Here is a 12957-nt window from a genome sequence, read left to right on the forward strand (position 1 = left end):
GTCGGCGCGATGTTCGCCGTGCACCGAACACCGCCCGTGATAACGGCCCTGGTTCCAATTAAAAGCGCTCATGTGTGACCCCTTACTTGAGGAATTACTCTCGGCTCCAGCCAGGAAGTGCTCCGAAACCCGCTTTTATGCAGACGGAGCGTGGCTTATTCAGCACCGGTTACGCACACAAGCCACACTCGCTGTCTCTCGGGTTAAAAAAAAAGAAAAGAAAAAAGAGCTGCAATATGCCGTCGTGTAAGACACCACCTCAGCAGTATCAGCGAGTATCGCTCTCGCCTGTTTAACCACGTTTACTAGGGGCTGATTTACATTGGTTTCACGTTGGATACCTCACGGCCCTTCCTGCACTGGTAACAGGGGCGTCTTGCGCCGTGTGCGAGACACTGCTTGGGTCCTCCATCTCTTGTCTTGCAGGCATCCTGAGCAGGTATTGGTGACAGGTCGTCTTGCACCCTCTGGAAGGCACTGCTTTTGTCCTCCATCTCTTGCAGGTATCCTGAGCAGGCAGTGGGGATAGGGCAAGATGCCCTATCACCACTGCCTGCTCAGGATGCCTGCAAGAGATGGAGGATTCGAACCCCCTCATGAGTACTTGGCTAGTCTGCATCGGCTGGCGAGCAACCTATCTAGTGCTTCAGGTTCTGGGAGGGGGAACAAAAACGCCCACTGTTTTTCCAGTATTGACTCTGCGTTGTCTTCCCTCCCGACAGACCTGGAGAGCTTCAAGACCCAGAGACGGAGTCCGGTGAGGGTGCGAGAGGGCCAGGGCGTGGTGCTGCTTTGTGGTCCGCCACTCTACTCTGGAGGTAAGGCTTCTCCCAGGGCCTGCCCTTCTCTGCCGTGAGATTGACTCACCGCATGGCAAACGGACTGCATTTATACAGCGCTTTCTCAACCAGTGGCCACTCAAAGCGCATTACAATATTGCCTGGAATTCTCAGTTTTATGCACACTGACGGCGGAGTCGGCCACGCAGGGCGACAGCCAGCTCGTCGGGAGCAGTCAGGGTGGGGTGCCTTGCTCAGGGACACATCGACACTCCGGGGATCGAACTAGCATCCTTCCGGTTACCAGCCAACCTGCTATACCTCCTGGGCCACTTGCCTCCTCCAACGTATGCCTTCATTGACGTAGATCTGATGAGTTAATGGCGCTGTTCTTCAATCATTCAGTCGTATCCCTGGCGTTTTTATCTCTGTTTGTTTTGTTTTCAGGCGGAAAAGGGTCATAGATATGGGTTTTTGGAAAATACAGTCAATTTATCACCCCTTTGTTAATGAAAGTTTCCTGTGTTGTTACACAGAAAATGCATGTCAGACGCCCCTTAATGAAGAAACCTTTTAAATATTCAAGCCACTTTCCAATGACCGGATGTTTACACACCCGAGTGATGTTCACACTCTTCCACAGCAAGCAAATCACATACAATTGACAAAATTGGATAAGTGTGGTGCAGTGTATTCCAGGCCCTGAATCCCTAACAGCCTCGCGCTCAGAGTCGTGGCAGCCTGCCCTGTAAAGAGAGATGTTGACGAGGCTGAGACTAACAATGCAGCTACATCACTGCCCTATGTTTACCCCCGACAAAGACAAGGTCCTGTTCGTCCTCTCTGTGTCACAACCCCCCCCCCCTCCCCTCGGTTACTTTTGTTTGAGGTTCGCGAAATGAGTCATTTTGTACTTTTTTTGTCTTGACTGCCCAGAGAATGAGGGATCATTCTCAGGCCAGTGCTGTGCCAGGCTGAGTAATGGAACACCTATCTAATGGGGCTTTGTTAGCTGCCCCCACTCCGTCCACAGCTCACTTCTGCCGGCATTAACAACGCCGGTTAGCAACCAGAGCTATCGATCCGTCCGGTCAAATAAACCGATCGCTCTCTTCTCTGTCGCCGTTGTTAAAGAATGTGAGCGCAGGGTTGAGAGTCCGCCTCCAGTTTGGATTGTATCTCGGTAAAAAAGTCTTGACTCTGTTTTGAACACCACCGTTTTTTTCACATTATATTTCGAACGACGTGGCCTTAACGACACAAAACACTGATTCAAACAAGAAAGATAAAACTCTGTTGCCATCCCATCAACAACAATTTGTTGTCCAGTTTGTATTTTATTCGACCACCCGTACGGCAGACGTCATAAAAGCGAACAAAAGCAACCTTCCTCTCTCGTTCCAGCGGACCTGAGGTTAAAGGCGCCGTTATGTAGTCGCACATTCTTACCATTGGCAGCGTCCTCGCTCAAAGCAGAGGGTTTCATTCAGCCCTATCCGAGCCTTTAGTGGCCGTATTCTTCCTCCCCCCGTTCTCCTTAATGGCCGCTCTGCTGCGATGTTCCGGCGTCGGCAGAGAGTCTTACGAGTCCAGAACGATTCCTTCAACAGTGTGACTAATTGAACCCTGCGAGCCTCAACGTTGGTTAGTCATCGACATATGGAATATTTTCTCTGATATAAGGGGCGGGGGGCAGGAGAACGAGTTGAGAGTGGACAGGACGTGAAGGAGAAAGGTTAAGTGGCGTAGTGGGAAATGAGATGCATCCATTTGGGCGGGTTTGCGTGAACATGGCTGCAAATTAGCGGCAGCGATTTACAACGTTTTTTTAAACAGGATATTGAAAGAAAAAAACAACGCATTACTGATTAAGGATGTACTTTGGTTAGCATTGCATTATCGAGAGGAAAAAGAGTGACCTCTTCTCGCTTGAAAGAAAAACCTAATTGTCCATCTTTCTTCTAATCATCCTTAATTGAAACCACATTATGCAAATGTTATATGATGATTTGCCCTAATTGGGAACACTTGCCGAGCCCCCAAAGCGTTGAGTGAACACAGTTCCCAGCAGTGCCTCAGTGCACACTGTGGGCCCATTTTAACCTCCCAGCTCTCAAAGAGCTGCTAAACAACCCTTTTTTTCTTGCTAGCTTTTTGGTCCCATAAATTGTCTTTCGGGAGGAGAATTGGCTGAAATGGTGAAAGTACTCGGACCAGGACCCTCGCCCAAAGTGACTGCAAGGCCGGAGTGGAGGAAATGAGGAAAGGACACAATGGGGACACACTACTGGATTCTATTCCTTTTTAATGGATTGGCGAAGGCATTCTTCTCATGTTCTCTTGAGGTCACAGCTTACCAATGTCCGACAAAAGAAGAACAAAAAACGTTTTTGATTCTCTTCTTTATCACAGAAGCATAGGGCGTGGTACAAACTGCGGTGCCACGGTGTGTGAATAATCGTTTTTGCTTTTGTCGCTTTTGAGGGGACATTTTTAAGTCCACTTATCTACCCGTTCATTCGTTTCCACCTCTTTTGTTGTCGATAAAGTATTCAGTAGTGCAAAAAGCAATGATTGTTGTATGTTTGCCAGCATGCTTCATGTTAGCATGTAGCGAAACACCAAATTCTATTTGATTGATTCATAAAGAGACTGGAGCCATGCCAGACCCGAGTGAAGGTGACATGGGAAGGATAGAACTGCAGAAACAAGCCGGATGCCAAAACCACAACCTCGTTCACACCGCCTTTAACACAACTTCAGCAATTATAAAGAAGATATTTTTATCCATCTTATCATATTATGTATTATATCTTAATATTAAGCATGATTAGCCCTGTCAGCCTCGTTGCCTGATGGGGGTTTTTCAAGCCTGTTTTCAAGCAATCTTTGTTTCCTTCAGTCATTTCTTTTTGCTCAGTGATTTGGTTGTGTTCAGCGCTGGGATCGGGAGCATTGTGTTCTGTTCCTGGGAGCCCTGGGATCGGTTTGTGTTCTGTTCCTGGGAGCACTGGGATCGGTTTGTGTTCTGTTCCCTGCTGAGCGAAGACCCGTGTTGCTGACTAAACAGTCTATATCAGAGATGGTTGTCGGCATAAAACGCTATTCAACACTTATTTTAACCGATAAATATTGCTCTCAGTGCCTTTAATAACACACTTTTATCATTGTTTCATTAATAATACATGCAATCCCCCATGATACATAGACATATGCATGTTTTCGTTAAGTATTTTTTCTGGTTTATATAGCTCATGCATAGCTAATGCTCACAGAGTGACATTACAATTTGCTGGTCAATTAAAGCGAGGGGAACCGGTGCGATGAAATACACGCCCTTTCACTCCACACTATTACGCCATACCTCCGGGCCAACTGGCATCCACCATCCATCCCAACACGCTTTTAATGTGTTAACCCAAATCAGTTCACGTCGTATTTTTAGAATCGAAAGACAACCGGCCCCTGCTTTAGTGTCTGTGCTCCACTTCCTTCTCCCTCCCCCAATGGCAACGACAGCTTGTTCTTTACAACCACGGTGTGTAAATATATACAGTTCAAATATATATATGCTTGCTCGTGGTCGCGGTATGGACGAGGGTTCGGAGTCAGGGGACTTTGCGTTGCGCCGTCGACCGCCTTCCCTCACGCTTCACGACCGCGCCTCCGCCAGAGCTGATTGGACACGCCCCAGAGAGTGGACCAATCACAACGTGGCCCAGCGTCCCACGCCCGTCGGCGGGTGATGAATGGACTCCGGCGGATGCGTTCCTGCACATGGTCGCGTCCGTCCCTCGCGCTCAACTTTCTGGCGTGCGTCGCCACGACCGGCACGCCACGCATCCTCGTCCCCCCCCCCCCCCCCCCCCCCCTCCCCAAACAGCGCGGCTGTCGTGGCGCGTTACACAGAAGACCGCCCCCCCCCTCCCCCCACCGGAGCGGCAGGGGTAGGATTCGTCCGTCCGCGTTGTCATGTCCTTGCAGATTGTTTGCGGTAGCACCGCTGCCGTCGCTGCATGGCTGATGAGGCAGTACTGTCACCGCGGTGTGTGACGTGTGACATGACAGATGGCAAGGACGGTGGGACGGTGGGAAGGTGGGGGGGGGGGGGTCCCAGGATTATCCCGTGTGGCTGTCATGGCTTTGGCCGCTCTAGCAGAGGAGCTGTTTTCACTCGGCTCTAAATGTGGTGGAGGGATTAAAGATGCATCACCTGAGTGCGTGTCTGCTTTTCCTCGGTAACGTGCAGAGACTCCTCTGGCCTTGGTGTGCTTCATCGTTGTTTAATACCTTCGCTCTGGTTTGTCTGGAACAACGAGAAAACAAGAGAAAACAGACTCGTTTATTTATTTGTGGCCCGTCATCTGGGGCTCGGTGTCTGGTTCTTCCTGGAGATGAGGAACCAGAATACCCACGGTGGTGTTGAGTCCCCAGCTTGTTGTCTTAACGCGGGTTTGCTTTGAGTCAAAGGCCGTGGTTGATTCTCTCCAGAACCCAAAAACTCCACCATAGGATTATCATCTCTGTTCGGCTGTCATCATTGTTCACTGCTGTCTTATGTTATGGAGAATTTACATATTTGAATATAATATTTAATATTATAGAAATCATATTGAATGAAGAAAAACACAAAAAGACACGTGTACATGTATAAGAGCACATACATAACAAAAAATGCAAATGTGCTAATTTTCTTATTCAGAGATAAAATAAAATAATAATAATATTAAATTCTGCATATCCCTGAAACGTACTCAACATGCATTGGAATTAATAAAAATTCAGGGGAGATTTGACTTTAAATAAACACAAAACAGAGTCTATATTTGTTTTGGTAACCTGAGGCAAAGCCTTTTGGGTAATAAGTCCCCTCTGTCTGCGGGTTTCGTGTTAAACATTCAAATACTTATCTGTATACATGCGGCTAGAGTCTAGTGTATGGAGGTCACTGACCACATTACACACATACAGTGTGTGTGTGTGTGTGTGTGTGTGTGTGCTTTTTATTGTATTCATACTCATGGTGGCTATTCATCCCATTTGTGTCATGTTTAATCATTCTCTGGAGACTTGAAAACCGCCTGAACTGCTTAAAATGAGACATTTCCTCAGCAGGATTTTTCACAGAGCTGTCAATGCAGATCATACCTTCTGATGTGAAGGTTGGAGCAGCGCTGATGTCTGCCTTTTCATGGAACATCTCTCATTTTCAGTCTTGGCCTCAAGGCAAATTGTGACCTTCCCCTTACATATACTGCATTCAAGCACAAACACACACGTGAGCGCACACACGCACGCACACACAGACACACACACACAGGCACGCACACAGGCGCAGACACAGCTCATGCACAAACAGACAAAAAAAACACACACACACACACAGGTATTCAAACAAATATACAAATAAGTCACGCAGAAAAATACAAGCAACAACAAACACATTGACGTCTCATGACGGATTATTTTGAAAAACTGTGAACGTGGTGGCTCGTCGTGCACGGAGTCAGCGGTTTCCCGCCAGGAGCTCACTGGTTAACAGAACCCAGGCTGGTGGTGTGACTCATACGGCGCCACCGCCTCAGCTGGTGTACGGCGTAGGCCCCCTGCCGAGCTGAGAAAGGGCCAATGCAGCGGAGGAGGAAGGTGTCATGGTTACGGGTGTTAACGACCCCCCGCTGGAAGAGGTGTCCGGTTCCATCTCCCCGTGTCACTCTTGGCTTCCTCGAGCGAGACTCAAGAGGACTTCACTTTGGATAAAAGCTTCTGTTAACGGACGGAATAGTGACTAGCGGTTCTGAAGTCGCTGATGGTGTCCGGTTTGACTTCGTTATGCCAGGTAATACATTTTTGCAGGCATGACCCGGTGTCTATACCTCACTCGTCACATGACCGGACACTCAGTTCGGGTGATTCAGTCACACCGATCTCTCCGTTAAACAGAACAGACCCCCACCCTGAGTACAAAAGTTAGCGTCCCCTGGTCTCAGTCTCAGTCTCAGTGCTGTTTCCAGGTCAGCGCTAAGTGTGGAATCGCGCTGAGTCATGTTCCGGCAGCAGTCAAAGGACACGCCTCTCTGCTCAAAGAACCACGCGCTCTTCTTTAATAAATCATGGCTGGTGCAACATTTATCATGGCGGTGTCATCGGGCCGATTGTCCTCCTCAGAGGGGGACGTTGATCCGCGGTATTTACCGGTGTGCTGTTGTTCTCGCACCCTTGGTGGACTGAAGCCATGACCTGCTTTGCGATGGTGAATCACACTGCTGCGAAAAAAATAAAGGACATCTTCTCCTCAGGGCTGACAAGGCATCCACCACCAGTAGGAGACGCCGTCCGTCCGTCGTCGTCCCCCCCGGGACGGTCATACCCCCTGAACTCAAGTGGCCATTACTTCAGTTCGGGGGTGGGTGGGGGGTGCGGTCGGTCGCACCGAGCACTTAAAGTCCTGGACTGGATTGTTGTCCATTTGGAATCAGCCCCCCCGCCATGTGTGTGTGTGTGTGTGTGTGTGTGTGTGTGTGTGTGTGTGTGTGTGTGTGTGTGTGTGTGTGTGTGTGTGTGTGTGTGTGTGTGTGTGTGTGTGTGTGTGTGTGTGTGTGTGTGTGTGTGTATTAGAGGCCACTTTGTGTCATCTTGTGCTCTGAGAGCTTCCCAAGGACTGTGGTTAAAGCAAGGACCTAATGCATCTGACCTCTTCCCCGCTAATGGAAACAGGCCTTTTATCCTTACTCACCGCGCAGCCAGGAGAAAAATAATCACTTGTTCTGCAACGTCGCAGGACAATCACCCCGAAAGAAGTGGCTCGGAAACACACACGTATCATGCCCCCTGCGTGCACTCTGACACTCTGACAACCCCAGCGAGCTCTGGGTGTCTGGCTGGGTCTGGGTACAGCGGCGACAGGCCGAGACACCTGAGCTGATCCAAAACCTGAAACAGCTCTGACTGTGTTTACAGGGCGTCCATAGGCCACGCGTCTCCTGGTGGTGATCAGCGATGCCCTTGGGCTGTCGTGTTCCATTACTCCTCCCAGCGCTGGATTCTGCATGAGGGGGCGGCGGCAATAAGCTGTGTGGTCATTGCACAACAGCGGGATGGCAACACGCCACTCGCCTGTCACTCAGGATCCCGGTAAAGCCACGCTAAAGACCCCACGCGGAGAGTCTGCCCGGCTCCTCACTTCCTGTTTCCTGTTTCCCTCGCGATGAAACTTTAACAAGTCAATTAGAAACCTCTTACTGCTGCTGTTCCCTGATGCCGTGCCCTGCACCTTTCGGAGATATTGTTTCAAAAACAGTCATTAAATATACATGTGCTCGTCAGGATATGAGTAGCTATGTATTATTTATGTGAGTGGGAGACATTGCAGCTTTGCGTCTCAGCTGTACTTTGCGCCGATCGAACCTGGGGGGGAAGTTGTAGTTTCTCAAAGTCGTGAACGCCGACCATGATTTATGGATTGTTAATGATATTTATAAACTGATATCCATACCCACATCCCTTTCTGTCGTGCGGTTTGAACCGGACTGTGAAATATCTTGTATGCTCGCAGTGTATCAAAGCTGCTTACAAAGTTACCGACATGTGCGACACTGACGACAAAAGGACATTCCCTTTCGACGCGAACGCTGATCACGCTGAACTGAAGGACTAAGAAGCGAGGAGGTTGACGGAGGTCATAACGTCCTGAACCTTTACATATCGTTAGCCTTATAAAATGATTACCAGTCATATTTTCTCAAAATTGTGTGAAAATATAACTCCACTCCCCTAACGCTGCTGATTGCCTCATTGGCTACATCCTGAGCCAATCAGAGTGCTCTTTACATTCCATACTGATCAATCAGGCGTTTTTCAAGCTAAAAACAAGATGAACTTTAAAACATGACTCAAACTATGCTATGAGGTTAACAACATCCAGCCCTCCTTCTCCTCCCCCAGACCTCAGAGACATCCTTCTGAGGACACCTCTCACTCCTCTCCAAGACACAACGCTACACCAAATGGGGCCGATTCCCAGCAGTGGGCCTCAGACCCCCCCCCCCCCCCCCCCCCCCCCCGACACACACACACATTTGTTTGCCTCTGAAGTATTACCCAGAGGAGACAACTCCAGGAGTTGGTACTCCGTCGACGAACACACAACTCCTGTCTTAATCACTCCCTGCACTGAGGTGCCGAGTCATCGCTTAGACGCGCCCCCCCCCCCCCGCCAACACGGTCTCAGATTGCTTCTGGGACAGGGACGCTGCTATACGGTCCATAGCAATCTGTCGGCGCGTCAACATGTCAAAACATCATCGTTCCCTGTGTTTTTTTTCCTATAATGGTGCAAATAGTGGCGCTGCACACTTCCGTCGCGCTGTCTCTCGGTGCGGCTGCCTCCGAGCGCAGGGAAGTCGTTTACTGGAGCTTGTTTTTTAAGGGACCGGAGAACTGACTAAGTGGGAGCCTGCTCCCGACAGCATGAGTCCTGGGCGGGGGATCGCTGCTGAGCGCGTGTTGGGTTGGATCCACCGGTAAACGGGTGATTTAAGGGCGGCTGCCGCGGTGCAGTCGGACCACCCGGCTCAAGGATGGCGGCTGGTGTTCCGGGGTGTTCTTTTTGTTCTTTAGGAAACGGTTTGAATACGAGCCATTCGTCCAACGCTGTGGCGCTCCAGATAAGAGGAGATGTCTGTAGCAATAAGAGAACAAAAAAGAAACACTGCATTATATATCAATATAAATATACGACTAGCATCTAAATGAACAGGGATTCATTTTGTGGATTCTAAGTGTTGATCTTGGTGGGTAACTATCTATCTGTTGACAACATCTCAACACCAAATGGAACCTGCTTGAAAAAATATCCCCAGGGAAGGTGATTAGCCATCACACCAACACAGATACTGAATATTAAGACCCAGTGGAGTCCCGGTCTCTTCAGTTGTGAATGGGTTCCTAATAAGGACATTAATGCCAGAACAGGCAGTGTGAGGGAGGGACCTTGTCAGAAGGCCGAGAGATCGACTTAATAATCATTTTCTGACGGGTCCCAGAAGTGGATGGAATTACCGATGCAGGACACGTTTCTAGCCCAGCGAATGTAACATACACCCCATGGATGCACCGTTCCTCCTCCCGCCACACACCCTCACCTACTCCCACCCCCACCCACACCCACCCTAAACCCGACCCCACCCCCTCACGGTCGTCCCTCTTACCCACACCCCCCCCCTCTCGCCCCTCTGTCTCCAGAGCTCACCTTCTCCTGGGTCTTCAACGAGTACCCCACCTTCGTGGTCCAGGACACGCGGCGCTTCGTGTCCCAGAAGACGGGGAACCTGTACATCGCCAAGGTGGAGCCCCTGGACGTGGGGAACTACACCTGCGTGGTGACCAACACCGTCACCAAGAGCAGCGTGCAGGGGCCGCCCGCGCCCCTGGTGCTGAGGGCCGACGGTATGTCCGGGGACGCGGGGCCACGCCCCTTTTCACACACAGGGCCACGCCCCCTTCTTTCACACCCAGGGCCACGCCCCTTCTTCACTTGCAGAGCCATGCCCCTTTTTCGCACATAGGCCACGCCCATTCCCCCACATGGGGCCACGCCCCTTTTTTCACACCCAGGGCCACGCCCTTTTTTCCACACAGAGGGTTGGACGATGGTGACGGGTGGCAATGAGGGTCATGAGATGGGAACGGGGAAGTGTACGGAACCCAACGCACAAACGAGCGGTTTATAGACGCACACATACGCACAAACTGAGTTTTCTGTTTGGTTTGACACAGAAACAGGCAGTGATGCATGTTTTTTTTTGTTGTCGTCCGTCCACAGGAGTGATGGGCGAGTATGAGCCCAAAATCGAGGTGCAGTTCCCCGACATCGTCCCGGTGGCCAAGAGCTCCACGGTCCGGCTGGAGTGTTTCGCGCTCGGAAAGTATGTTTTGTTGTTGTCGTCGTTGTCCTTGTTGTTGTTTTGAACCTCAATTTGCACCTTTTAGACCGTTGTCTCTCAGTGGATCCGACATTACACCATTATTAACCCTGTGAGGTTATATACCAGACTGCTGTCAGAGAGATTGCTATGAAACCAGGGCAGGTGTCTTCATGCTGGCCACGTAGATGAAGGTGAGAAACAGGGTGCTGCTCATTAAACGAGGTGTGGAATAGGAATGGATTTGATTGATACATTTCCTACGATAGAAAAGTTGGGAGGCAGAATAGCCTGCCGGTTCTTCTCCATTGATGACTCAACACCTCCCTACTCTCCATCAAGCATTCAGTGTCTGACACAAATGATCAACGACTGTCAACCGCTATCATTTACCGTCTTTTCACAGAGAATGTCGGAAAACACACGAAAAAATAAGAATAAACAGAAAAAAACATACGAATCCTGTATGGATTTTCTGTTCTTAATTTTTTTTCAAGGCGACTGAAAAACCTAAAAAATAAAGAACAAACCAAAAAACGGTTTCGTATTTTTCAAAACATTCTCCATTCCTCAAACCGTATAGTTTCGTTGCCATGTGACCTCGTCCCCGGTGTCTCCCCCCGCCAGCCCGGTGCCTAGCGTGAGCTGGCGGCGGCTGGACGGCACGGCGTTCGGCCGCAAGGTGGACGTGAACAAGGCGAGCGGCGTGCTGGAGATCCCCTACTTCCAGCCCGAGGACGCCGGCGTCTACGAGTGCCTCGCCGAGAACTCCCGCGGACGCAACTCGGCCAAGGGGAAGCTGGCCTTCTACGGTGGGTGACTGCTCAGAGTGGGGGGGGGCTTCTACGGTGGGTGACTGCTCAGGGTGGGGGGGGGCTTCTACGGTGGGTGACTGCTCAGAGTGGGGGGGGGCTTCTACGGTGGGTGACTGCTCAGGGTGGGGGGGGGGCTTCTACGGTGGGTGACTGCTCAGGGTGGGGTGGGGGCTTCTACGGTGGGTCTACTGCGCAGGGTGGGGGGGGGGGGGGCTTCTACGGTGGGTCTACTGCGCAGAGAGTCGGGGGGGGGGGGGCTTCTACGGTGGGTCTCGGGCGCCGAGCTGGGGTCTCTCGTCTGGGACGGAGGCGTGCTGCTAAGATATTTGTTTGTTACATTCACATCGACATTCAGGGCGTTAAGCCGACGCTTTTATCCAAAGCCTCTTACTGTACATTATTTATATTCGTCAGACAAATGTACTTACTGTACATTTGTCAGAAGAAAGAGAAACAACAATATGTCGCAGTTGGTACAGTAAGGGTGTTCATCGAACAAAGTGCAGAGCGCTAACTTTTCCTTGTTTTCGAACATGCTGCACTTTTTGGAGTTTTTTATGTGTGCGGCCATTTAATTTTTTTTGCTGCTTGACCCGATATACAAAGCATTAAAAAAAGAAACATACTCGTAATCCGAACGACCGATTTAACGTGCTTTTCAAAGTGTGGGTTCCCAGCTAATAAAAATAAAAAACGACGCAACAAAAATCATACATATTTAAACAAAAGCGCACAATAACGTTTGTGCACATGAGCGAATGACAGAAAACCGATAAGAACGAGAACGAAGCACCGAGTCCAACCGTTGCTGCCTTTGGCCCGGCTGGACTCCCCCTCCCCGGCAGAAGTTATATTTGTTGTCACGCAATCTGTAGTTCCTACAGCGGGCAGTATATCACGGCATCACATGGTGGAATGGGGCAGTAAATTAGTCTATTAGCAGTAGTTCACCCCGGACACGGTGCTTATAGTGCCAGGGGCTAACACTTGGCCGCTGATTTACACCACCTTGTCCAAAGAGGTGGAGGACTCCTCCGTCGCCATGAAGACTGGACTTATCCCAGAAAGCGTTTAATGGCCTCTGGTGAGGGATTTCATGCGCCTGTCCCTGCACATTATCCGGGTGTTTATGCATTAATGATGACTGCCGATTCCCCCCCTACCCTGTAAGGAATCATGGCACACACTAGAAACCATCAGATTGCAATGTTCCCTTTGATATGATAATCTCCATGGTTTTACAGCACCTGTGGGTAGCGGGGGGGGGGGGGGGGGTGGTGAAGGCAAAGCCTCGACATGCTCTTTACACAAACGCTAGGCTACGTCGTGCTTCAGTTAAATAAATAAAGAAGGCTTTCGCGGTAACAAGGTGCCCTGACCTACATTCAAAGGAAGGAATAAATTGGGTGAATGAAGGATTTTGGATCCCGGTCATGGATG

The 12957-nt window shown here is 50.1% G+C and overlaps 1 protein-coding gene across 1 annotated transcript; it reads left to right on the top strand.

The window, feature by feature from the left end:
- Window positions 1–535: 535 nt before the first annotated feature.
- Window positions 536–11522, top strand: LOC132464143 (contactin-3-like). The gene is made up of 4 exons (XM_060060363.1): window positions 536–818; window positions 10023–10226; window positions 10603–10705; window positions 11330–11522. Exons 1-4 carry the CDS (start codon window positions 536–538, stop codon window positions 11520–11522), a joined length of 783 nt encoding a protein of 260 aa, XP_059916346.1.
- The last annotated feature ends 1435 nt before the right edge of the window (window positions 11523–12957 follow it).

The sequence above is a fragment of the Gadus macrocephalus genome, chromosome 1 (assembly GCF_031168955.1).
Source record: "Gadus macrocephalus chromosome 1, ASM3116895v1".
Taxonomy (NCBI): Eukaryota; Metazoa; Chordata; class Actinopteri; order Gadiformes; family Gadidae; genus Gadus; species Gadus macrocephalus.